The 23,181-nt window shown below is 55.6% G+C and overlaps 1 protein-coding gene across 1 annotated transcript in view; it reads left to right on the top strand.

The window, feature by feature from the left end:
• Window positions 1–23,181, top strand: part of HDAC5 (histone deacetylase 5) — a 46,002-nt gene that overhangs the window by 7,558 nt on the left and 15,263 nt on the right. The window contains exons 3-11 of the mRNA XM_017516083.2: window positions 5,234–5,305; window positions 20,111–20,370; window positions 20,460–20,631; window positions 20,741–20,855; window positions 21,137–21,267; window positions 21,416–21,562; window positions 21,662–21,774; window positions 22,117–22,248; window positions 22,456–22,678. Of these exons, the coding sequence (XP_017371572.1) occupies window positions 5,234–5,305; window positions 20,111–20,370; window positions 20,460–20,631; window positions 20,741–20,855; window positions 21,137–21,267; window positions 21,416–21,562; window positions 21,662–21,774; window positions 22,117–22,248; window positions 22,456–22,678 (1,365 nt within the window). The remainder of the gene's footprint in view (window positions 1–5,233; window positions 5,306–20,110; window positions 20,371–20,459; window positions 20,632–20,740; window positions 20,856–21,136; window positions 21,268–21,415; window positions 21,563–21,661; window positions 21,775–22,116; window positions 22,249–22,455; window positions 22,679–23,181) is intronic.

Genomic DNA, 23,181 nt, shown 5'->3' with positions numbered 1-23,181 from the left:
CAGCTTTGGGGTTTCTTTCCCTCACAGGGAAATGTGATCATAATCAACCCAGGATAGATGAAGTTATTGGGTTACCTTTCCAGACGCTGGCGGTCTGTTTCCCTTGCAGCCACCTCTGCGGGAGCTGACAGGAGTGTTGGAGGAGCAGGGCGTGTCCACCAGCACTAGAGGCCGGCGGCTTGAGAGTCACTGCTGGGCCCTGGCTGGGAGGGGCATCCAAGTGGGCCTGTGGATGGGTCCCGCCTCCTGGCTGGTTTTTCCAGCTCCCCCCAGCAGGGGGAGATGCTGTCTTCTCTGTGTGGGGGAAGGAGGGAAAAAAGGAGGGGGCTAGGGATTGGGAACCTCACTTTAGGACTGTTGAGGGGCTTTGGAACTGGGACCACTGCTTGGGGATGTCTGCTTGAGGCCCTTTCTGCAGAGTGTTCCTGGGGTTCTGGGACTGGCTCTCCCAGTTATGGGGTTCTAGCTGCCCTGAGCCAGGGAGATAGCCAGCCTCCCCCCAGCTCTTCCTTTCTGAAGGGTCTAGCGTCTGCTGTTCCCAGAGCTTGGGCTGGCATCTGGGCTAGGGCTGGGGTGCCCAGTGCCTGGCAGAAGTCTGGAAACCACATGTCTTGGAACTCCGCAGAAGTAAAATGAAACTGCGAATTGTAGCCAGAGCACGCGGGTGTCCACTTCCCTGTAGATACCCTGCAGAGAGCCCCAAGAAGGAAAGGTATGGGGCCCCCGGGCAGGAGACAGAGGCGGGAAGGATGGAAATGGTTGGTCCCCAGGGTGTGCACCAGCCCCTGAGTGCCTCCCACCTTCTCCTCACTTGCCTCGGCACTCGCCTCTTTCCCCAGAGCGCAGAGCAGCAGGCTGGGTAAGGGGCAGAGCTTAGTTCCTCTCAGTTCCTCTCCTCGTAAAGCTTTTTCTGTGTGGCAAGTCCTCACTGAGTATCAGCAACAGGCTCAGCCTGTGGAAGGCAGAAGAAAACATGAGATGAGCCATCTCTGCCCGTCACGGGGAACATGTTAGCAAGAGAGACTTTCTGGTGAGGGGCAGCAGGTGGAGACTGCCAGTGATTTCCTTCTGGGGCCCACCACCCAGGGAGGTGGGAACTGATCACTTCCCTCTGGTTTGGGCTGCCTGCCAGCCTTTGACTTTATTTACCTCTTTCGCAGCCTTGGAAGCACGGGTGGAGGCTGTTGATGGGACTGCCCGCTTCCCTGAGACCATTCCCTGATCTCTGCCTTTTCTTCAGGAAAAAGGGGTCTTGAGGATTGAGGCTTTCTTTCTTTTTCTGGAACTGATTGCTTCTGCATGTTCTCCTCAGTGGGGCTGAAAGGCTGACAGAATTTTCCTGCAGGTCAGGCTCTGCCCGACCAGGTTGGAGGAGCTGCCCAGGGGCCTGGGACCCAGGCCAGCTCTAGTTGTACCCTCTCCTCTGTGCTATTGCTCAGAAGAGCAGGCAAGAGTGAGGCCCACTGTGCAAGCCAGTCTGGGTGGCAGCGGGGTCATGGAGGAGGCGGCCAGGATCCTTCTCCCCAGTGTGGGAGGGAGATAAGCTTCTCGACAACACTTGCCTGCCCAGCACCTCCCAGAACCCTCACACTTTCTCTCTTTCCTTTTCCCAGGAGGGAGGGCAGCTCCCCCCCACCAGCCCTGGTCTCTGGGTGACCAGAGAAACTGGGGCATGGGTGTGGGGTGGAGCCAGGAACCTCAGCGCCCTGCCTCCCAGCCTCAGGCTCTGCCTCCGTGCTCCCAGGGAAGGCAGGTAGTGAGAAAGTGGGTCAGTCCTGGCATGGGGCAGGGGTCTGGGAAGTGGACACCCGGCCTCCCTTCTCTCCCGAGATGCCTCCTGGCACACCTCTGTGCTCACTGCAGACTGGGGCCTGCTTCTCCCCTCCTTTTCCCTGCTGTATCGTTCCAAAGGGATTGAAGGCTTAGAATGGAATGGCCAGAGGAGGCAGGGTCAACCCTGAGGGGAAGTAGAATATGCCAAAGTAGGTGGTCACATTTTTCCTGGACTTGGCTTCAAATGAGAGGGTTCAGCCAACACCTAGCCTGGGACCTGGCACATGGCGGCTCCCAGGCCTTGCCGATGGGCTTCAGCACGGCTGGGCTCAAAGGGTGGGAAAGAACAGGAGGGCGGGCAGTCCTGATGTATCTGGGGCTCAGGGAAGCTGGCATCTCACACTCCATTCAGGAAGCTCCTGGGCCAGGAGCTTTTTCACTGTGCACTAAGCAGACCCTGCTTTCTGCCCTTTGGTCAGGGTCCCCCCACCCCTGCAGCCATTGGGCTCAGGAAATGGAACCTGAAGCCAGCGTTAGGCTCTTTCCTTCTTCAGATTCAGAGAGCTAGGAGGTCAGAGTGCAGCCTTTGAGGGAGGGGTGGAGTGAGTCTGGGGAGGACAGTCCTGGGTCTAGGTGAAGCTCATGTACTCCATGCTTGGTGGGTGCTCCGTAAGGTTTATGGGATGATACATGGGAGCACTGGATGGGAGAGGATGGAAAAGAGAAATAAACTGTAAGGAGAGGGGCTAAAGCACGAAGGACTGAAGTTAGACATTAGGAGGACCTTGTACTACCTGAATCTCAGGAGAAAAAAAGACATTTGTCCCCATCCCAGACCTCTTCCCTCATTCCCTTGGAAGATTCTGGGAATTGCACTGAGGATTTTCTGGCCATGTCTGACACTTTTCGAGGCTGTTCCAAGCTCCCGGTTCTAGCCACCTCTGGGTGTCCATGTCATGGGTGCTCCTATCTTCCCGAAGCAGAAAAGCCTCTTTCCTTCGATGTCTGGGTGCTCCAGGTTCTGGGGGCCCTGCTTTTGAGACCTGGTAACTGATGATTTCCTCTTCTTTAGAACAGGGCTCTCCTGCCACACTCCTGTGCCTGGGGCAGGCAGAGAGAGCTGGGACAGGGCTAGCCAGCCCTTCTGGTTGCTCCTAGCGTGGGTGGGTGGAGCCCTAGGCTGGGAGGGGTTGCTACTCTCAATTTTCTGGGCTCCCTTGAATCTGCTACCCATCACCCTGCTGATGGAGACCTTCTCTTCCCTTCCTCTTGAGAGGGCCTTGTTGGCCAGGATGAGCTTGGGACAAAGGGTGGTAAATGAGATCCCCAGACATACCGTGAGGTGTCCACCAGTGCTAGGCCTCTGAGGGAGTACTGTTCCATTGTCTTTTTCTAGAATCTGTCCTGGCTTAGAAGCTGCAGCTCCAGACCCCTGTTTCTTTCCTGGTCTACCACTGGGTACCCCCTGGCAATATATATATCTTGCCAGTCTAGGGCCTGGCAAACCCTGCCTCTGCCTATAGGTGTGGTCCCTCCAATCCTCCTACTCCCAGTCTGAGGGCAGGGGACCCTTTTGCCATCCCTGACTGGTGGAAGCTGGCAGGGAAATTGGGCTCCAGGAGCCACAGCCACTGTGTCCTTGGTTGGCCAGCTCCTCCTGGGCGCCCAACAAGAGGGTGAGGTCATCCAGTCCAGAGAGAGGACAGGTGTCCCTGGCTCCATGCCTGGAGTGGGGGGCAAGGAGGGGGCTCCAAAATAGCAACTGTGACATCAGGAAGGGGGAGGGGGATGCAGACACAGGAATAACCAGGCTATTAAAAGGCTCTAGTGAGGTCAGGGGGCCAAGTGGGATCTCTGTACCAGTGGGAGCACAACCTGAGGAGAAGGGGCAGGCCAGTGGTGGGGAGGGTATGGGAGTGGCACCGGTCCTCACGGCACACCAGCCCCAGGACCCAGGGAGCAGAGTCTGTGCTGCCAAGCCTGAGGCTGGCTGGTGGGGAATGGCTGGATGCTGAAAGACTCCTGACTCTCCCTAGCGAGGCGCCAGGAGAGTCTCTTCCTACTTGAGCACAGGGTTTATTGTACCTGTTCATAGAAACCCTGGGAAATGGGAGGCAGTGTAGTGTGGTGGTTCGAGCTCAGACGTGAGTCTCAGACATCCCAGCCCTGCCATCTAAGCAGCTGTATGACCCAGGGTGAGTGACCATCTCCCTGTGCCTCAGTTTTCCCATCCATACCTCTCTCCCAAGGTCACCATGCAGAATGAGATGATGTATGTGATGTTCTTAGCACCACACCTGGCACATGGCTAGGGAGCAGCTACTTGTGCTGCGAGAATGGGCAGGTGTTCCCTGGTCCGCTTTCCCAGGCTTGGGGTGAGGAAAGGGGACAAGGGAACCCCTGTCTGCCCAGGAAGAATCTCCCTACCGGCTAGAAAGAAGCTGAGGCTGAGCAGCCTCTGGAGGCGACACTCCAGAATGAACGGGAGGGAGCTGCCATTTGGCAGGTGTTTGGGGGTCTCTCTACTGGTTGAAGGAATGAGGAGGCACTCCACTCCTCAGCTCTGTGGGAGGGCAGAAGTTAAGCAAACCTCCATGGGGCTGTTAGAACTCCAGGGAAGGTGCCTGTCTGCCAGCCTCTCCCAGACCCTTCCTATTCCTTTACCTGCTCTGGAAGGCAAGAGGGCAGACGGAGGCTTGAGTCTGGCTTCTTGGTCTCCATCCCCTGGCTTGCTTGCCAAAAGTAGCAGTCAGAGCCGCTCCCAGATGCATGGGTACCCCAGCCGGCACCCTTCCCCAGCCCAGCCTCTGGCCACCCAGCGCTGTGGCCTTGGCCCTGAGTCCAGCCCTCCCCCGTTCCCATCCCCCTCGCCTGGCGCTTCCTCCTGGGGTAGAACCGCCTCCCCCCCCCCCATGGGGCCTCCTGGCAGCGGGCCCGCAGCTCCCTGAGCATGCTCCACCTATTTATAGACAGGGCCCTCCCCCAACTGCTATTTCAGTCTCCTGCCAGCTGCCGGCGGCGGCTCATTCGGGAAGGAGGAGCAGGGAGCCGGGCCCAGAGCTGTCACCCAGGATTGGGAGGGAACACAGAGAGCCCGCCTGCCCGCTGAGCTCCCCTTCCTGTCCCAAGTGCTCAGCCATACCCCAGCTCCCAGGAACCAAGGAAAGGCTGGTGGTCGAATGCCCCTCTAGAGCAGAGCTGGGCCTGCAGCTCTTGGGCCTCCCTGCCCCTCCTGCCGCCAGGAGTGCCCAGGCCGGATGAGGCACTTCCCCACAGTGCGGGTCCCATTGGCAGTGGCCTGAGGGAACCCCTGCTCAGTGCGGGCCACCTGACCACCTTTCCTTGGGCTGGCTTCCCGCCTCTGGCGGCCCCCTCCCTGGCATGCTGCTGGTGCCCAAGGCTCAGGGGCTCGTGGAGATGCTGCAGACCATCTATGAGACAGAATCCTGTTTCTCAGCAGATGGGATGTCAGGCCGGGAACCATCCTTGGAAATCCTGCCTCGGACTTCTGTGCACCGCATCCCTGTGACAGGTAAGTGCCTTGGCGTCCCTGCCTGCCCTCTGTCATCGGGTATCCTTGTCCCTGGGCTGAGCATCTGGCTCTGAGCCTTGCACAGATAGCGTCTTACGTAGATCTGTCTTGAGAGTTTCATTGAGAATACACAGGGCTGGGGCATCCCTGCTCAGAGAGGCCCCTGCCCTCCCTGCCCAGAGCCTGCTGCTCCCTTGTGCCCCGCAGCTGTACTCTGCTGCTTCACTTCAGCCACTTTGGTCTCTGGCAGGATCGGCATCTGCTGCTAGGGGCTGGGGGTTACTGGAGGATCCTGGCCTAGTTGGCACTGTGGTCAGAGGGGAGGAAGTGGGTCAGTGACCCGCCTCCTTGCTGCCCGCTCCCCAGGTTTGGGCAGGGGTAGAAGGCGTAGCTAGGTGTCCACAGGAATAAAGGTTACCCCGGCTCCTCTGGCTTGGTTCTTAGGGCTAGAGCATCAAATCCAGTAACTTCTGCCAAGTCCCCAGCCAGGAGTCTCCTGAGAATCAGACACTTGGGGAGGCTTGGTGCAGTTGTGATGGAGTTAGGCAGAGGCTGGCAGCTCGTATATTGAGGGGCTTGGCTGCCTTTGCCCCTAGCTGGCTCCCAATAGTGCTTCTCTCCCCAGGTCTGGGTTGATTCCCATGTCATGAGGATGAAGAGGTATTACTCTGGCTCAGATGGGCTTAGGACCCCCTAATCCTGCCACCCTCTCAGCAGTAACCTTTTTTGGCTCTTGGCTAGGGGTGGGGTCCCCCAGAGCTGGGCCACTCCTTCCCTCACCCCTGGGAACCTGTTGGCAGCATCAAGCCTTTCTGGCACAGCCTCCCCACCAGGCCGGCACCACAAGATGCTTCCTCCAGGGAGGAGCCTGCTGGACCCATGCCTGCTCGGCCCCTCCTGGTAGTGGCTTGGCACTCAAGTGTGGGTGTCTGTGTGTGTACGTGTGAATGGGGAGTCTTTGCCTATGGATATGTGGGTGTGCATCCCAAGCTTCAAATTGGAAGGTGGGAACTGTGTGCCTCTGCAGGTCCCTGTGATTTGGCTCTGAGCTGCCGAGGGATAAGGTTGCAGTGCGACTTGGATGTGTCAGAGAATGAATGTTTCAGGAGGATTCAGAAGATCTTTGGAACATGAATCCCTGGGCAGGGATACCCATGCAGTGTTCTCACGTAGGGGCATGGCCCTGGAGACTAGCCCTGCAGGGTATCCATGCAGGCCCCTCGGATAGGGGGATAGGGGCCTTACCCTGGGGCCAGCCCTGTAGGCTGGGGCTGGAATGGGGGTGTAACCTTGAGGACCAGCTAGCTCTACAGGGTACCCACCAAGTTCCCTGAGGTAGGGGCATATGCCTGGGAGCCACCTACACAGGCCGCTAGAATGAGGAATAAACCGAGAGGGCTGGTTCTTATCCTGGTCTGGAGTCCACAGGTCCAGCGAAAGACCCTGCCTGCTTGCCCCTCGTCCGTGGCCTCTGGGACTTAAGGTGGTCTCTTGGAAGGCAGAATAATCACGGAGCATTTGCTTGAGGCCGCTCTACCCTGTGTGGCTTATGAGGTCCACCCATCCTGCCCTGTCCCCTCTGTTCCTTGCTACCAGCAGCAGCCAGGAGTTGGCCCGAAGTTTCCTCCTTGGCTTGTTTACTCACCTCCTTTCAGACTGTACCCCAGAAACCTCGAAGGCTGGGACCCTGCTCTCTCATCCCCTCCCTAAGGCTGGCTGCCCCTGCATGGACCCCCAGGCAGCCCCTCTCTCCAGATGCCTGTCTCCCCACTCCACCCCCCACACCGGCTGGTGGTGTGGGGGGTGGACCAAGGCTTCCGAGTGGTGGCTTGGTCCATGCTGGCAGGAGGGAGGCGTGAGTCACCTCAGTGGCTCGGGGAGAGGGCTAAGAATGTTCCCCCTGCGCAGCTCTGATGCTGTGTCTGTGACGCGGCTAGGGACAGATATAGGCCTGGAGCTCGGCTGCCTTGTTTTTTTTTTTGGACTCTGGAATGTAAATAGATGTTTCAAATAGAAACACTTTAACCTTTGGGTTAAAAAAAATCCACCCCGGATAAACACGGCCATGAGGGCCCGGGCAGCCTGGTGTTTCCCTCCCCACCCCCTCTCCCCATCTCTTGATCGGTCTCCAGGCAGGATGCAAGAGCCTGTGGCTGAAAAAGCAGGTGTCCAGGGTTGCTTCTTTGGACAGTGTGAATTGCACAGGCCTCCCAGGCCTAACGGGTTGGGGCAAGGGGCTTTTGAGGGTACGCCTGCCTGCCACCTCCAGCAGCATCTTGGGAACCCTATTTTAGGGACAGCCTTTGTTTTCTGGGCTGTCTTGGTTGCTGCCATCGCACAGCACCTAGCACAGTGCCTGGCACATGGATGAATGAATATTGCATGGGGAAGGCTGGAGTCCAGGATTGCTGGCAGTTTTCCTGGGCTCTATTCTGGGGCTCAGACCTCTAGGTGAATAGAGATAGCTTTAGTGAGTCACCCAGCAGGTGAGACAGAGTCTTAACCTCCTGAAGGATGGGGCCACTTTGCTGTTCTTTCTTGAAGATGGGGCCGGATCTCAGCATCCGCTCTTGGTGATCAGAGGTCTCCCTTGATGGGTGAGGTCTCTGCCAGGCCACCCTGCCACAGCCCCCCAATACACAGAGGGCATTACCAGCATCCAAGCTTAGTTCTGGTCTGGGGAGCCTGGAAGTTTGAACTCTAGTATGGGAGTCTCAGGGACACAGAGCTGGGGAATTCTCTGCCTTCCTTATGTGGGCTCTGGATTCCCCTTTGTCCTGTACTGGGTGGAGCTGATACCCAGACAATGTGCAAGACTTTATAAGAAGGCATGGAGGAGGAGTTGGCTTTTCCCGTGGAGGGAGGGTGTGAATCCTTCTTGTGCCAGGAAGGAATGCTGTGGACACTGGGAAGTGCCATGGGGTCCAGGTTTGGCCTTGGGGCTTTCCGAGAATATTCTTGTTTATGTTCTTCAGACTTTCCGGGTTTGGTTGTGTGTGTAGGTATGTAGGTGTAGGCATGCCAGGAAGGTAGAAAGGGCAAGACTCATGGTGAGAGTGGAACTCTTATAATGCACTAAGTGACAAGGCTATCAGGTACTTTCTTTAACATCTCTCTCTCTCTCTCTTTTTTTTTTTTTGAAATGGAGTCTTGCTCTGTCGCCCAGGCTAGAGTGCAGTGGCGCGATCTCAGCTCACTATAACCTCCACCTTCTGGATTCAAGTGATTTTCCTGCCTCAGCCTCCCAAGTAGCTGGGAATTACGGGCATGTGCCACCATGCCCAGCTAATTTTTGTATTTTTAGTAGAGACGGGGTTTCATTATGTTTGCCAGGCTGGTCTCGAACTCCTGACCTCGTGATCCGCCTGCCTCAGCCTCCCAAAGTGCTGAGAGTACAGGCATGAGCCATAGCCGTAGTTTACAATTGAGAGGTCTCAAGAGAGGTTAAGGGACCTGCTTAAGGGACTTTCTGCACATGGTGGTTCATACCTGTAATCCCAACACTGGCTGAGGCAGGAGGATCACTTTAGGCTAGGAGTTTGAGACCAGCCTAAGTAACATAGCCAGACCCTGTCTCTACAAAAAAATGTTAAAAAAAATTATCCAGGCATACTGGCATGTAGCTGTAGTTCTAGCTACTCAGGAGGCTGAGGCAGGAGGATTGCTTGAGCCCAGGAATTTGAGGCTACAGTGAGACATGATCTCTGCCCTCCAGCCTGGGCGCTATAACAAGGCCCTCTCTCTTAAAAAAGGGAACCTGCCCAAGGTCACACATTAAGTGAGAGCTGGAATTTGAACTCAGGTCTCTGGTTCCTACTCAGGTAGGGAAATTGCTAATCCATATAAAAGCTTCTTTTGTGCAGATTTTTAAAAAGTGGCTCTTCTCCTGGGTAGATGCATCCTTATGCCAGTGTGTGTGGCCTGGCGATTGGAGCTTGGGCGAGATTTCAGCCCCAACTCACTCTTTTAGCTGACAGCCCATGTGCAGGATGCAGCCTACACAGCCCTATGTGCTGGGCCTGTCAGTGCAGTGTCCACAGTTTGTGCTCCTAAAGCATAGGAACCATTCTGGCTTCAGGGGCCTGGTGGGGTTCTGAGAGGAGGCTTTGTTTTCTGTAAATACTAAGGACCATTTGGTCAGTTATCTTCCTCCCTGAGGGGACTTTAGCCCAAGGACAGGAGAGGGCTCAGGAACAAAGTTGAATACCAGCCCCCATACAGCCTCCTCTGCTCCCCTCCCCCACCTTATCCCCTCTTCTTGTTTTTGAGACCCTCAGCTCTCCCTTCCTTGCCACACAGCTGCCAGACAGGAAATCAGATTAACTGTGTCCAGACACACAGCTGTAACAGCTGTCAGGTTGGCAGCAGAAATGAGTGCAGGCAGCCTGGGGACACTGTGAGGCAGTGGTTCTCCAACTTTTGGTTGCATCAGAATTACCAAGGGAAGGTATTAAAATGCAGATTCTCAGGCCTTGACACCCCGTCCTCACCACAAAGGTTTGGATTCTCTAGGGCAGCCCAGGAACCAATGATTTAAACTCATGTCTCACGTGATTCTGATGCGAATAGACTCAGACCATGCTTTGAGTGAGGGATGAGTGGACAGGGGTCGCAGGGCCCAGCAGTCAGCCAGTGGGTCATCAGCATCCCTGGAAGGCCTTGGTGGGTCTTGGGACTCCTGGGAGAAGGGCCTATGCAGGAGGAGGGAGGCCGTCACCCCAGAGAGAAGTGAACCCAACTCCCAGCTGCCTGTCAGTCGGGAGAGAGGATGTTTCCAGCAGCCAGGGAGCAGGTGTCTAAACCCCTGCGGAATGGGGGATTATGGCAAACAGCCAGGTGGGCAGGGCACCCTGCTGGACACCCAGGGCTGTGATGTGCTTGGCAATGGAGGCAGATCTGCTCTGGAGCCCCTGGCATTCCACCCCAGGTGTGGAGCAAACAGTCCTAGTAACAGCTGCAGACTTTGAATGGTTAGTGTACCTTTTACTTGCCGGTAGCTTTGTGCCCAGGTGTATGCCGGAAAATGGCTAGACTGGGAAATGTGAATCTGCTTCTCCTCCAGAGAGCATCCTAGGATCAACCACTAACTCCATCTGCACCAGTGAGAGGTGCTTTGTGTCTTCCGCCAGGGCTCTGATCCCCTGAGCTTAAGGTCCTTGAGTTAGTCTGCCTCAAAGTTTCTGGGGGTTCCCTACACTCGACCTCATTCTCTCTGCATGCCTGGATTCTGATGTTCTGGGGCCATCCAGGTTCCCTTGTCTAGGTCTCTGGATCCTTAACACAGAGTTTGGCTCCTTGTTGCATCCCTCATTTAGTTTGACACTGGGCCTCAGTGTTTCCCCTTCTGTTTTTTAGTGGGGAGCAGAAAGAGAGCCAGAAGAGCTGGGATTAAGCCCTGGGTCCTCCATCTCCTTCCCGGGTGACCTTGGACAAGTCTCTTCCTTCTCTGGCCTCACTTTCCTTCTCTGAAAACTGGGGGAATTGAGTTGCTGATCTTCAGGCCCTTCCTTCCCTGACACTCTAAGGGTCTCTGAGGTCAGTTTCACGTTGTGTCTGCTTTGTGGGAAGAGGGGCTTAGGGTCTCCCATGTCCTCACCCCAGGAGGATGTGGAATAGAACTGGAGCGCTCTCTCTCCTGCAGTGGGGCTTAGTGAGATTAGAGACTGGGGAAGAATTTTGGACTGCTTGCAGCTGGGGGGGGGGCTCCGAGAGCAAGCACCGGTGCTCATCTGTGCTAAGCAATGTTTTTGAGGGACAAAAGGGATCCTACAGCTGTGGCCTGAGCCATAGAGCACAGAGTGGCCCTTCCTGGAGGCAGTGAGGCCTGGAAGTGCGGGAGTGGGAGGGAGGCTGCTCTCAGAGTTTCCTTCTCTGGTATCGATACCCAGCCCCTGGGTGCACTGGCTTGTGTTGTGTGCCCCCCACAGGAAGGCTTCGTTTGTGACAGGACCACAGAGTGACCTTCAGACAGTCTGAAATGAGTGCTAAGACATCCCTCTGGTGGGAGTCTGAGGCTGGCACCCTTAGAATCCAGGTGTTCTGTGAAGTTGGCCCCACTTAAAAGACTTGGGAATTCTTCACTTAAAAGACTTGGGAATTCTAAGTATTTCATTTTATGCACTTTTTAAATTTTTTTTTGGAGATGGAATCTTGCTCGGTTGCCCAGGCTGGAGTGCAGTGGTGCAATCTCAGCTCACTGCAACCTCTGCCTCTGGGTTTAAGCAATTCTCCTGCCTCAGCCTCCAGAGTACGTGAGCCACCACACCTGGCTAATTTTTGTATTTTTAGTGGAGATGGGGTTTCACCATGTTGGCCAGGCTGGTCTCCAACTCCTGACCTCAAGTGATCCGCCTGCCTCGGGCCCCCAAAGGATTACAGGTGTGAACCACCGCACCTGGCTGATTTTATGCCCTTTAGAAACATCCTGAGATGGCCAGGCATGGTGGGTGGCTCACGCCTGTAATCCCAGCACTTTGGGAGGCCAAGGCAGGTGGATCACCTGAGGTCAGGGGTTTGAAACCTGCCTGGTCAACATGGTGAAACTCCGTCTCTACTAAAATACAAAATTAGCTGGGTTTGGTGGTGCACACCTGTAATCCCAGCTAGTTGGGAGGCTGAGGCAGGAGAATCCCTTGAACTTGGGAGGTGGAGGTTGCATTGAGCCGAGATTGCACCATTGCACTCCAGCCTGGGCAACAAGAGTGAAACTCTATCTCAAAAAGAAAAAAAAGGAAACATCCTGAGAAGTGGTCCACAGGCTTGACTAGGTTGCCAAAAGAGTTCAGGACACAAAAAATGTCAGTACATTAATAATAGCCCTGCCTGGCACCTCTTGATCTTCCCAGGCCCTGTGCCAGGCTCCTCTGCGTGCATTCTCGAGAGCCTAACTACCCTGGGAGGTGGGTGCTGTTCTGCCTTCTAGTTTATAGATGCCTGCATGGAACACAGGGAGGTGCCCCATACCTTGCCCTACGAAGGGGGAATGCCTGACTTGAACCCTAGCATCCTCTCCAGAGCCCTTGCTCTTAACCACTATGTGATGTGTGTTCACTTGTGTTACTTAAGGAATTGTGAAAATTGCTAGGTGAGAGTCAGACCCAGCTTGCCTATGTGGAAATAGTATCTGAATTGTGGTAGAACCTGTTGAGCCTAAATTGGCCTCACTAGTCACACAAGAGCACAGAAATAGATCATGGGAAACCGTCCTTGCTGGGGAGGGGTCATCGGTGTCACAGCGTCATGGGCTCAGGGTGTGAAATGCTGTTCTCCGCCTCCTTCCAAACTCCCTCAGGCCAGGACAGGAACAAGAGCCTTTCCCCAATCTCCAAGAGACAGAACAAGGTAATTAGAAGCTGCTGACTCCCCAGCCTGGTGAGGGAGATCCTGAGGGAGTGGGTGCTGGTGGCAGATTCTGCCCTCTAGGGTGGGCCAGTTACCCAGGGCTGTCTCTTAAAAAAAAGGAACCTGGCCAAGCACGGTGGCTAATGCCTGTAATCCCAGCATTTTGGGAGGCCAAGGCGGGCAGATAACAAGGTCAAGAGATTGGGACCGTCCTGGCCAACATGGTGAAACCTTGTCTCTACTAAAAATACAGAAATTAGCTGAGTGTAGTGGAAATTAGCTGCACACCTGTAATCTCAGCTACTCAGGAGGCTGAGGCAGGAGAATCGCTTGAACCCGGGAGGCGCAGGTTGTAGGGAGCCACTGCGCTCCAGCCTGGGTGACAGAGCGAGACTCCATCTCAAAAAAAAAAAAGGAACCTGCCCAAGGTCACACAGTAAGTGAGAGCTGGAGTTTGAACTCAGGTCTCTGGGTAGGAACATTGCTAATCCACATAAAAGCTTCTTTTGTGCAGATTTTTAAAAGGTGGCCCTTCTTCTGGGTGGATACGTCCTCATGCCAGTGTGCGTGGCCCGGCAATTAGAGCTTGGGCGACATTTCAGCCCACGTGCAGGATGCAACCTACACAGCCCTATGTGCTGGGCCTGTCAGTGAGTCCAGTATGTTCTCCTAGAGCACAGGAACCATTCTGGCCTCAGGGGCCTCCTGGGGTTCTGAGAGGAGGCTTTGTTTTCTGTCAATACTGGGGACCACTTGGTCAGTGATCCCCAGTATTGGTCAGAGAGAAGGGGGCTCAGTAGCGAAGTTGAACACCAGCCCTCATATAGCCTCCCCTACCCCCTCCCCCTGTCTCATCCCCTCTTTCTTGTTTTTGAGACCCTCAGCTGTCCCCGGGCTGGCTTACACTGAGCACATAGGACACCCCCACATGGGAGCCAGGCTGCATGTGTTTGTGTTGAGCGGGAATCTGCCTTCTGCCGGGAGTCAGGACACCTGGGTTCAGATCCCTGTTTTGCGGCTGCTTAGCTGGTAGGATTGTTTGCAGAGCAGCTTAAGAGGCTTGGTTTCCTTGCCTGTGCCATGAGGGTGATCAAACATGATCTCCAAGGTCCCTTTCACTCTCTCTTCTCTTGTGAAGGCAGCTCCTCAGATCTGGGGAGTGTCTGCACGGGCCTGATTTATGTCCTGTATAGACATTCCAAGAGGCATAATAATGCCCCATGCTGCGAGGCACGGTGGCTCATGCCTGTAATCCCAGCAATTTGGGAGGCTGAGGTGGGTGGATCATAAGATCAGGTGTTCGAGATCAGCCTGGCCAACATGGTGAAACCTGGTCTCTACTAAAAATACAAAAATTAGCTGGGCATGTTGGCACATGCCTGTAGTCCCAGCTACCCAGGAGGCTGAATCGCCTGAACCCAGCAGGTAGAGGTTGCAGTGAGCCGAGATCGTGCCACTGCACTCCAGCCTGGATGACAGAGCAAGACTCCACCCCCCCCCCAAAAAAAAAAATAATAATGCCCCATGCCTTGTACTCTATGCCCCCTGGGTTCCCTTCTCCTAGCCTTATGGGGCTGGTGGCTCCTGGAGCAGGGTCTTTTTAAAAATTAATTTTATTATTATTTTTTATTTATTTTAGAGGCGGATGCTAAGCCTCTTGGGTCTGCCAGGCGGGTCCACACTGTGCCAGCAGCCCCCTCCCCCCAGGGCTTCTCTAGGGGGAACTGAAGGTCCCATTTCCCTGCTGGCCAGGGTTCCTGTCACAGGGATTCTGAGTTGGAGGTGTTGTCTCTGAGAGAGGGCTTGGAGCTGGGCCGCAGCTCATGGTGTGTTCAGAGCAGGAGGGAGGCCTGGCCTTGCTCTTGGGGAGCTAGATGTTTTTTATTGTGAACTCTTGTTTCCAAGGCACTGCTAAAACCTGCCCCTCATGGCCCAGAGCCACTTGTCTGCTTGGAGGCAGTGTCTCTTTGCCTGGACACCCTTTTTTGTAGACCAAGGCTGTGCTGGCAGTAGTCTCAAGGGTTGCCCCTTGAGCACCTACATCATCTCGCCCAGACGGGTAGGCTCTCCCTCAAGCTGCCTGAAGAATCTGCCGCAGAAGCCCCAACAGGACTAATGGGGTTCCTGAAGAGGAGGCAGGCCCAGCAGGATGGGAAGGAAGTGTCACTCAGGTGGTGTGCTGCCCATGGCCACTTGTGCCTGTGAGCTGGGCCGGGCAGCTCCTGAGCCAGAGCTTTGCTACTTTCCCGGCTCTGGCATAGTTAGAAACATACAGCCCCGCCCACCCAGCCACCCAGGCTAGGACTTCCCATGGAGGCAGGGTGGTCAGCCCTGCAGAAAACCAGAGGACAGGATGGTGCTGCTGCTTGTTCCTGAGGCCACTACTCCCAGGAGGAGGAAGGCTCTTAGTCCCAGGAAAGAGGGAAGTATAGAGCTAGGTGTGGGGGCCCAGGGCTTTTCCCCAGAGTCTTGCCTCCAACCCCTGCAGGAGGTGGCTCTGTTAGGCACCTGGCCTCTTGATTCTCATCAGAGTGAGGCCCTGGGGGGTGAGGGAAGGACCCAGGGCCTTGTCCTCCTCTGTGACCTTTCCCTGGCTTTTTTTTTTTTTTTTTTTTTTTATACGGGGTTTCACTCTTGTTGCCCAGGCTGGAATGCAATGGTATGATCTCGGCTCAGTGCAACCTCTGCCTCTCAGGTTTAAGTGATTCTTCTGCTTCAGCCTCCCAAGTAGCTGGGATTACAGGCATGTACCCCCATGCCTGGCTAATTTTGTATTTTTATTAGAGATGGGGTTTCTCCATGTTGGTCAGGCTGGTCTCGAACTCCCAACCTCAGGCGATCTGCCAGCCTCAGCCTCCCAAAGTACTGGGATTATAGGCGTGAGCCACCGCGCCTGGCCCTCCCTGGCCTTTCAGTGGGGCTCTTTGCTAGCTAGAGCTCCTGACCTATCCTCTTAGGAAACAGTGTCCCTTTGTCTGCCCTCTTTTTTTTTCTTGAGATGGAGTCTCGCTCTGTCACCCAGGCTAGAGTGCAGTGGCATGATCTAGGCTCACTGCAACCTTCACCTCCCAGGTTCAAGCAATTCTCCCTGCCTCAGCCTCCTGAGTAGCTGAGATTGCAAGCATCGGCTGCCATGCCCAGCTAATTTTTGTATTTTTTAGTGATTACAAGTGCTCGATACCACACCTGGCTTTTTTTTTTTTTTTGAGATGGAGTCTCGCTCTGTCACCAGGATGGAGTGCAGTGGCGGCTGGAGTACAGTGGCTCAATCTCAGATCACTGCAACCTCTGCCTCACGGGTTCAAACGAGTCTCCTGCCTCCATGCCCAGATAATTTTTGTATTTTTAGTAGAGATGGAGTTTTACTATGTTGGCCAGGCTGGTCTTGATCTCCTGACCTAGTAATCCACCCGCCTTGGCCTCCCAAACTGCTGGGATTATAGGCGTTGAGCCACCTCGCTGGGCCAATTTTTATATTTTTTAGTAGAGATGGGGTTTTGCCTTCTTGACCGAGCTGGTCGTGAACTCCTGACCTCAGGTGATCCTCCTGCCTCAGCCTCCCAAATTGCTGGGATTACAGGCGTGAGCCAACATGCCCGGCCCATCTACCCTCTTCTTTTCCCAGGGGGTCTCCAGCCACCTTTGGTCCACCAGGAGGCGGCCAAGAGCCTCTTCCTATCATGACACACCCAGTTCCCCTTCCAGGTGCTTGGTGCTGATGGCAGCTGCTGCCACCTGCTCTGCTCATGCCAGGCTGGCAGAGGACACAGATCATTGAGAGAGTGTAAGCCTAGCCAGGCTCCAGGGTCTGTGCCTGGCAGATCTACTCATGGGGCTCCATGCCCCTCTTTTCCCTGACTTAGGCCGAGCAGCCATGGCCCCTTCCACTTTGGGTGGAGCAGGTTGCCACCTGGCAAACCCCCGGGGTGCTGCATGCCACCCAGGCCCTGAAAATTAATATTCTGGAGTCGCCTGTGCTTCCAGTTCGCATAAGAACGAGGCTGCATGGCAGAGCCCTCTGCCCACCCTGCCACCTGCATACCAATAGGGCTGTGGCTCCCACTGTAGCTCCGGGCCTGACATCGCTGCGGCTGCAGTGGCAGTGACAGTCTGGTGGGAGATTCCCCTTCCTGAGCCCATGTGCTCTCTGCAGGGCTCCTGCAAGGGAAGCCAGTACTGCTGGCAGCAGTTTCAGCCTGAGGCAGGGCTATCTGCTGGGAGCTGGGAGTGCTTGGACCCCTGCCCTTCCCTGGGCGGGCGGGCTGGCTGGCATCCGGCTCCTGCAACCCCGCCATTGCCGGGAGCAGCAGGTTGAAGCCCGTCCACCGCTTGGCTTAGTGATCAGAATTCCACGGGCCAAGCCAGCCTTGCCTAAGAACAGATAACCGTCTGGCCAGCTCAGGGCCTTGCTGAGCACGTCACAGGCTGGGGAGTCCTGAGCTGGCTGACATTTCCTTGCTACCATCGTGGACCATGGCTGGCTACCTCCAGCAAGGCCTTCTGCAGTTTCCAAGGACCCTTCTTCCTGGTGCTGGGGCAGGACATGGGTTGGGAAGGAGGGTGAGTGAGTATGTGTAACCCCACCCTCTGGCCACATCTGGCCACTTCTGCACATGTGGCTCTGGCCTTGTGGCCACAGAGTCGTCAGTACGGCTGGCGGGCAAACCACAGAGGAATGTTCCCAATTATGCTTGGGGGAGAAGAGGCTGGCTGGTGGGGACTGCGACATCGACATCGTGCTTTAGCCTTTACCGTCTCCCACCCCACCCTGCCTGCAGGGGGTTCCAGAGGCCATACTCCAGGCGTTCCGGTGGCATGGACTTGGCTTCCAGCAGGTCTTGCTTCTGCCTTGGTGACACTTATTCAGTGCTAGGTTCTCTGGAGAGATCCAGGTCCATCTACACAGGTATAGGGGCCTCTCTTAGCCCACCCTTTGCCACCTCCCACCTCCCACCTTCCTCTCTTCTCTGAAAATTTTTCGGCCGGTGTGATGGGCTATAATCCCAGCGCTTTGGGAGGTCGGGGCATGTGGATCACCTATGGTCAGGAGTTCAAGACCAGCCTGACCAACATGGTGAAACCCCGTTTCTACTAAAAATACAAAAATTAGCTGGGTGTGGTATAATCCCAGCCACTTGGGAGTCTCAGGCAGGAGAATAGCTTGAACCCAGGCGGTGGAGGTTGCAGTAAGACTCTCAGAAAAAAAAAAACAACTTTTTTTTTTTTCTCTCTCTCCTCTTAATGCTGGGGGCTGGCCTGCAGAGAGGCCAGCTCATGAGGGCAGAAGTACTGGTAGCCAGAAGAATATTGGAGTCCTTTCTGCCAGCCCTGGGCCGGAGTGGGCCACTTTGCCACTGGAGGGCCTTCTCAGCCCCTCGTGACCTCCCTGGGCTGCATCGAGGAGAGTGAGGGCTTTCTTTGGAGAAAGAAGTAGAAGAGAAACAGGAATGGGTTGGCCCTGCCTCTCTCACTTCCGCCTTCCCAGGCAGTGAGGTATCCTGCCTTCCCCTTCCTGGCTGGAGGCTTTGTGGGGCGTGGGCTGGGCTTGGGGCTCCCTGCTGGTGTGGTGTTTGCCCAGTTGTCTTGACAACCACAGGGCACAACCACAGGGCAGTGGTGGGGAGTGACATGCAGTGACCAGAAGACCTTGTGTAGGGATAAAAAGGTGGAGACCCAGCCTTCCCATAAGCCCATTGGAACCTCATGCACTCCCTGAGCTGCTCGGCCATTGTCCATGTGGGGCCCGGACCCAAGGTCTGGGAACCCAGCAGGCCCTCCCTTCACTGCCTTCCCCTCCCCGGCAGCCTCCTTCTCCCCAGACGGTTATCCCTAGGACGAGAGTTCTGAGATCTCTACTGAAGCTCCCGCCCTCCCCCTGCCCTTACCCTTCTTCCTGTCTGATTCCCTTTCCTTTCCTGTCTCCTCCTCCTACCTCCTCCCTGCTGCCCGCCCATCCTCTCATTCTCCCTCCCCCCAGGCACAGCTGCTGTTTGGCTCACTCTATATATAGCGGCATTTTCAGGGTAATTACAATAAAACTGTTGAAAGGAGATAATCCAGCAAAGGAAGCTAGTCTGACTCCCAGCCCCCTCCTGTCCCGGGCTTGGTGCAGCCCTGCACCCCCTTTCCCCAAGGCCTTCTGTTCCCACCCCACCCCCATTCCCACAGCCTCTCCCTCCTGCCCCAGATAGGGATGAGGCCCCAGAATGGGACAGAGAATAGGAATATCCAGAGGGTCTCCACCAACCTCTCCTGGGGTTACCAAGGGCCCCATCAGTTCCTGAACCAACTTCTGTGCCTCAGTTTCTCTTCTAGTACGAGGCTTTGCATGGAGCATGGTGTTAAGAAATGGGAGGGGGCACAGGACAGTGGTTAAAAGCTTAGGATTTACACTCACATTCTGGTTCTTCGATTGCCTGGCTGTGTTTGGTTGCTACTTATACTTCTCTAAACCTCAGTTTCCTCATCAGGAAAATGGCGTGATGATAGTACCCAAGTTCTACCTAACCGTGACATTTAAATGAGTCATTCTTATAAAATGCCCAGAGATGTGTTGATTATCAATGACAATATTGTGTGTTGAAGGCTGGGCAGTGGCTCACATCTATAATCCTAGCACTTTGGGAGGCTGAGGTGGGAGGATCATTTGAGCCTAGGGGTTAAAGGCCAGCTTGGGCAACATAGTGAGACCCTGTCTCCACTAAATATTTAAAAATTAGCTGGTGCATTGGCGTGCTCCTGTAGTCCCAGCTACTTGGGAAGCTGAGGCGGGAGAGTTGCTTGAGGTCGAGGCTATCGTGAGCCATAGTCATGCCACTGCATTCCAGCCTGGACAACACAGCAAGACCTTGTCTCTAATATATACGTAGGTAGGTAGATACACACACGCACACACATATACACAAGCATAAACATATATATAAAACGTGTTTAGTACTCAAAATCTGTCAGGTACAGCTTCATGCTTATGCATATTTTCTTTTTGTTTGAGACAGACTTGCTCTGTTGCCCTGGCTGGAGTGCAGCTGCAGATCTTGGCTCACTGCAGCCTCTGCCTCCCAGGGTATAAGAGATTCTCCTGCCTCAGCGACCTGGGTAGCTGGGATTATAGGCGTGCACCATCACGCCCAGCTAATTTTTGTATTTTTGTATATTTGGCCATGTTGGCCAGGCTGGTCTCAAACTCCTGGCCTCAAGTGATCCGCCCGCCTCAGCCTCCCAAAGTGCTGGAATTACAGGTGTGAGCCACCGCGCTCGGCCCATATTTTCCTATTGAATTTCATGGCTTCAGCCTCATTTAATTAAGGCAAAATGTTGCATCCATGGAGCAGAGGGATTTGACTTCCCCTCTGTCTCTGTTCTCTTTGGGTCTCCTAGAATCCTATCCGGTAGCCTTTGGGCCACAGGCATGGCTGCAGTCTGGGGCTGGGTCCGCTAACTCCTTCCTGTCTCTTCTGCCCGCAGTGGAGGTGAAGCCGGTGCTGCCAGGAGCCATGCCCAGCTCCATGGGGGGTGGGGGTGGAGGCAGCCCCAGCCCTGTGGAGCTACGGGGGGCTCTGGTGGGCTCTGTGGACCCCACACTGCGGGAGCAGCAACTGCAGCAGGAGCTACTGGCGCTCAAGCAGCAGCAGCAGCTGCAGAAGCAGCTCCTGTTCGCTGAGTTCCAGAAACAGCATGACCACCTGACAAGGCAGCATGAGGTCCAGCTGCAGAAGCACCTCAAGGTGAGCGAGGGGGGCGCGGGGGGCCGCCCCAACCTCCGACCCCCGCCCGGGCCTGGCTCACTCCTGCCTCCCTCCCCATGCTCCTGCAGCAGCAGCAGGAGATGCTGGCAGCCAAACAGCAGCAGGAGATGCTGGCAGCCAAGCGGCAGCAGGAGCTGGAGCAGCAACGGCAGCGGGAGCAGCAGCGGCAGGAAGAGCTGGAGAAGCAGCGGCTGGAGCAGCAGCTGCTCATCCTGCGGAACAAGGAGAAGAGCAAAGAGAGTAAGGCGTGGCCTCCTGTGACTTCCTGAGGCCCCACCTGTGACACCTGCCCCTGCCATTGGGGGGGTCTGGCCCCAAGCAGCCAGGTCAGTTGTACCCTGTCCTACAGGTGCCATTGCCAGCACTGAGGTAAAGCTGAGGCTCCAGGAATTCCTCTTGTCGAAGTCAAAGGAGCCCACACCAGGCGGCCTCAACCATTCCCTCCCACAGCACCCCAAATGCTGGTAATGGCCCTGGGCAGGCATGGGTGGGCAGAGGTGAGCCGCTTGGGGCTGCCTGGCTACAGGATGGCGAGGGGCTTATGCCCGGTGCCCATATACAGGCCCTGCAATCTCTCCTTGGAGATAGGATGCCCCCATCCCTGTTTATTTCCTCATTCCTTCCCCAAGATCCATGTCCTCTTCCTGTATACAAAGGATTTTTCATAAGTGGAGATTGCCAGGTGGCAGGTCCAGCAGGCCGGGTGGTAACCTCGATCTGCTTCTATCCCCAACCCTACCTCCAGGGGAGCCCACCATGCTTCTTTGGACCAGAGTTCCCCTCCCCAGAGCGGCCCCCCTGGGACGCCTCCCTCCTACAAACTGCCTTTGCCTGGGCCCTATGACAGTCGAGACGACTTCCCCCTCCGCAAGACAGGTGAGTGAGTCCCCAACCTGGCCTCCCAGAATATGGCCCCTGGGAGGCAGGCGTGGGCTTTGTGGCAGGGTCAGCCCTGACCACAGTGGACTCAGCTGCAGGTGTGTGCTCTGTGTATGTATCTGAACCTTGGTTACCTTCTCTCCAGCCTCTGAACCCAACTTGAAAGTGCGTTCAAGGCTAAAACAGAAGGTGGCAGAGCGAAGAAGCAGTCCCCTCCTGCGTCGCAAGGATGGGACTGTTATTAGCACCTTTAAGAAGAGAGCTGTTGAGATCACAGGTGCTGGGCCTGGGGGTAAGGATTGCTCTCCTGTTACCTGTTCTGAGGGTCTGGGAATCAGGGGGGCAGGGGCTAGTTCAGAGCAGGCCCAGGTGACAGCCACTTCTCCTATAGCGTCGTCCGTGTGTAACAGCGCACCAGGCTCCGGCCCCAGCTCTCCCAACAGCTCCCACAGCACCATCGCTGAGAATGGCTTTACTGGCTCAGTCCCCAACATCCCTACCGAGGTACAGGCCTGGTTGAGGGCTGGTTGGGGTGGGACAGAGCTGCTCTCTCTCCCTTGAAAGACAGAGTACAGCTCCTTCCAGTCTGTCTGGCTGAATGCCCACCAGAGACCTCTCTGCCCACATGAATAGGCTGAAGAGTCCTTGCTTGGAATTAATTGCCTTGAAGGGGGATTTGTCCCACAGGACCATGAAGAGCTCTGATGGCTCAGTCTCCCTCAGTGGGAGCTCAGGGTAGAGGGAACTGGGCACTATTCGGAGACCTTGGCCTTGGCCCCAGGTTGCCCTCCCTTGTCGCCTCCCCTTTGCCCACTCTCATACCTGTCTCTTCTGACTGCTTCCCAGATGCTCCCCCAGCACCGAGCCCTCCCTCTGGACAGCTCCCCCAACCAGTTCAGCCTCTACACATCTCCCTCTCTGCCTAACATCTCCCTAGGGCTGCAGGCCACGGTCACTGTCACCAACTCGCACCTCACCGTAAGTATGGGGCACATACCCCGTCCTCACTCTGGTGTTGAGGTCAGGGGTCCTTGATGCCTCCATCTGGGGCTTTTGCTCTTCCAAAGCCGTAAGGGAGATCACTTGGCCCTCCCCAGAGCTGGTGGGTAGATATCGGGTAGATGGGGTTGCTGGTCCAAAGTTGGCAGGACTGAGGCTGTATAAGCCCCTCCCTCCACCCCCCAGGCCTCCCCGAAGCTGTCGACGCAGCAGGAGGCCGAGAGGCAGGCCCTCCAGTCCCTGCGGCAGGGTGGCATGCTGACCGGCAAGTTCATGAGCACATCCTCTATCCCTGGCTGCCTGCTGGGTGTGGCACTGGAGGGCGACGGGAGCCCCCATGGACATGCCTCCCTGCTGCAGCACGTGCTACTGCTGGAGCAGGCCCGGCAGCAGAGCACCCTCATTGCTGGTGAGTGGGCAGGCAGCTGTGCAAGGGAAGGGCTCAGGTCAGGACCAACAGCCAGGGATACTCTGCAGCCCTGCTGTTACAGCTCCCCTCAGCAGCATCAACAGCAGCAGGGATTTCTTCCACAATCTAGAAATGTGGGTTACCTGGATGGGATGCCAGGCACTGTTCTTTACAAAGTCTGCTGCCATCTTGAAGTTCACATCCTAGAGCAGTGCTGTACAGTAGAAACATAACAAAACCTGCATATGTAATTTCTAGCAGCCACATTGAAAAATGTGAAAAGAGCCGGGTGCAGTGGCTCAAGCCTGTAATCCCAGCACTTTGGGAGGCCGAGGCGGGTGGATTACGAGGTCAAGAGATCGAGACCATCCTGGTCAACATGGTGAAACCCTATCTCTACTAAAAATACAAAACATTAGCTGGGCATGGTGGCACGTGCCTGTAATCCCAGCTACTCAGGAGGTTGAGACAGGAGAATTGCCTGAACCCAGGAGGTGGAGGTT

This window comes from Cebus imitator, unplaced genomic scaffold (genome assembly GCF_001604975.1).
Source record: "Cebus imitator isolate Cc_AM_T3 unplaced genomic scaffold, Cebus_imitator-1.0 Scaffold573, whole genome shotgun sequence".
Classification (NCBI taxonomy): Eukaryota; Metazoa; Chordata; class Mammalia; order Primates; family Cebidae; genus Cebus; species Cebus imitator.
This window is presented reverse-complemented; position numbering and strand designations above follow the sequence as displayed.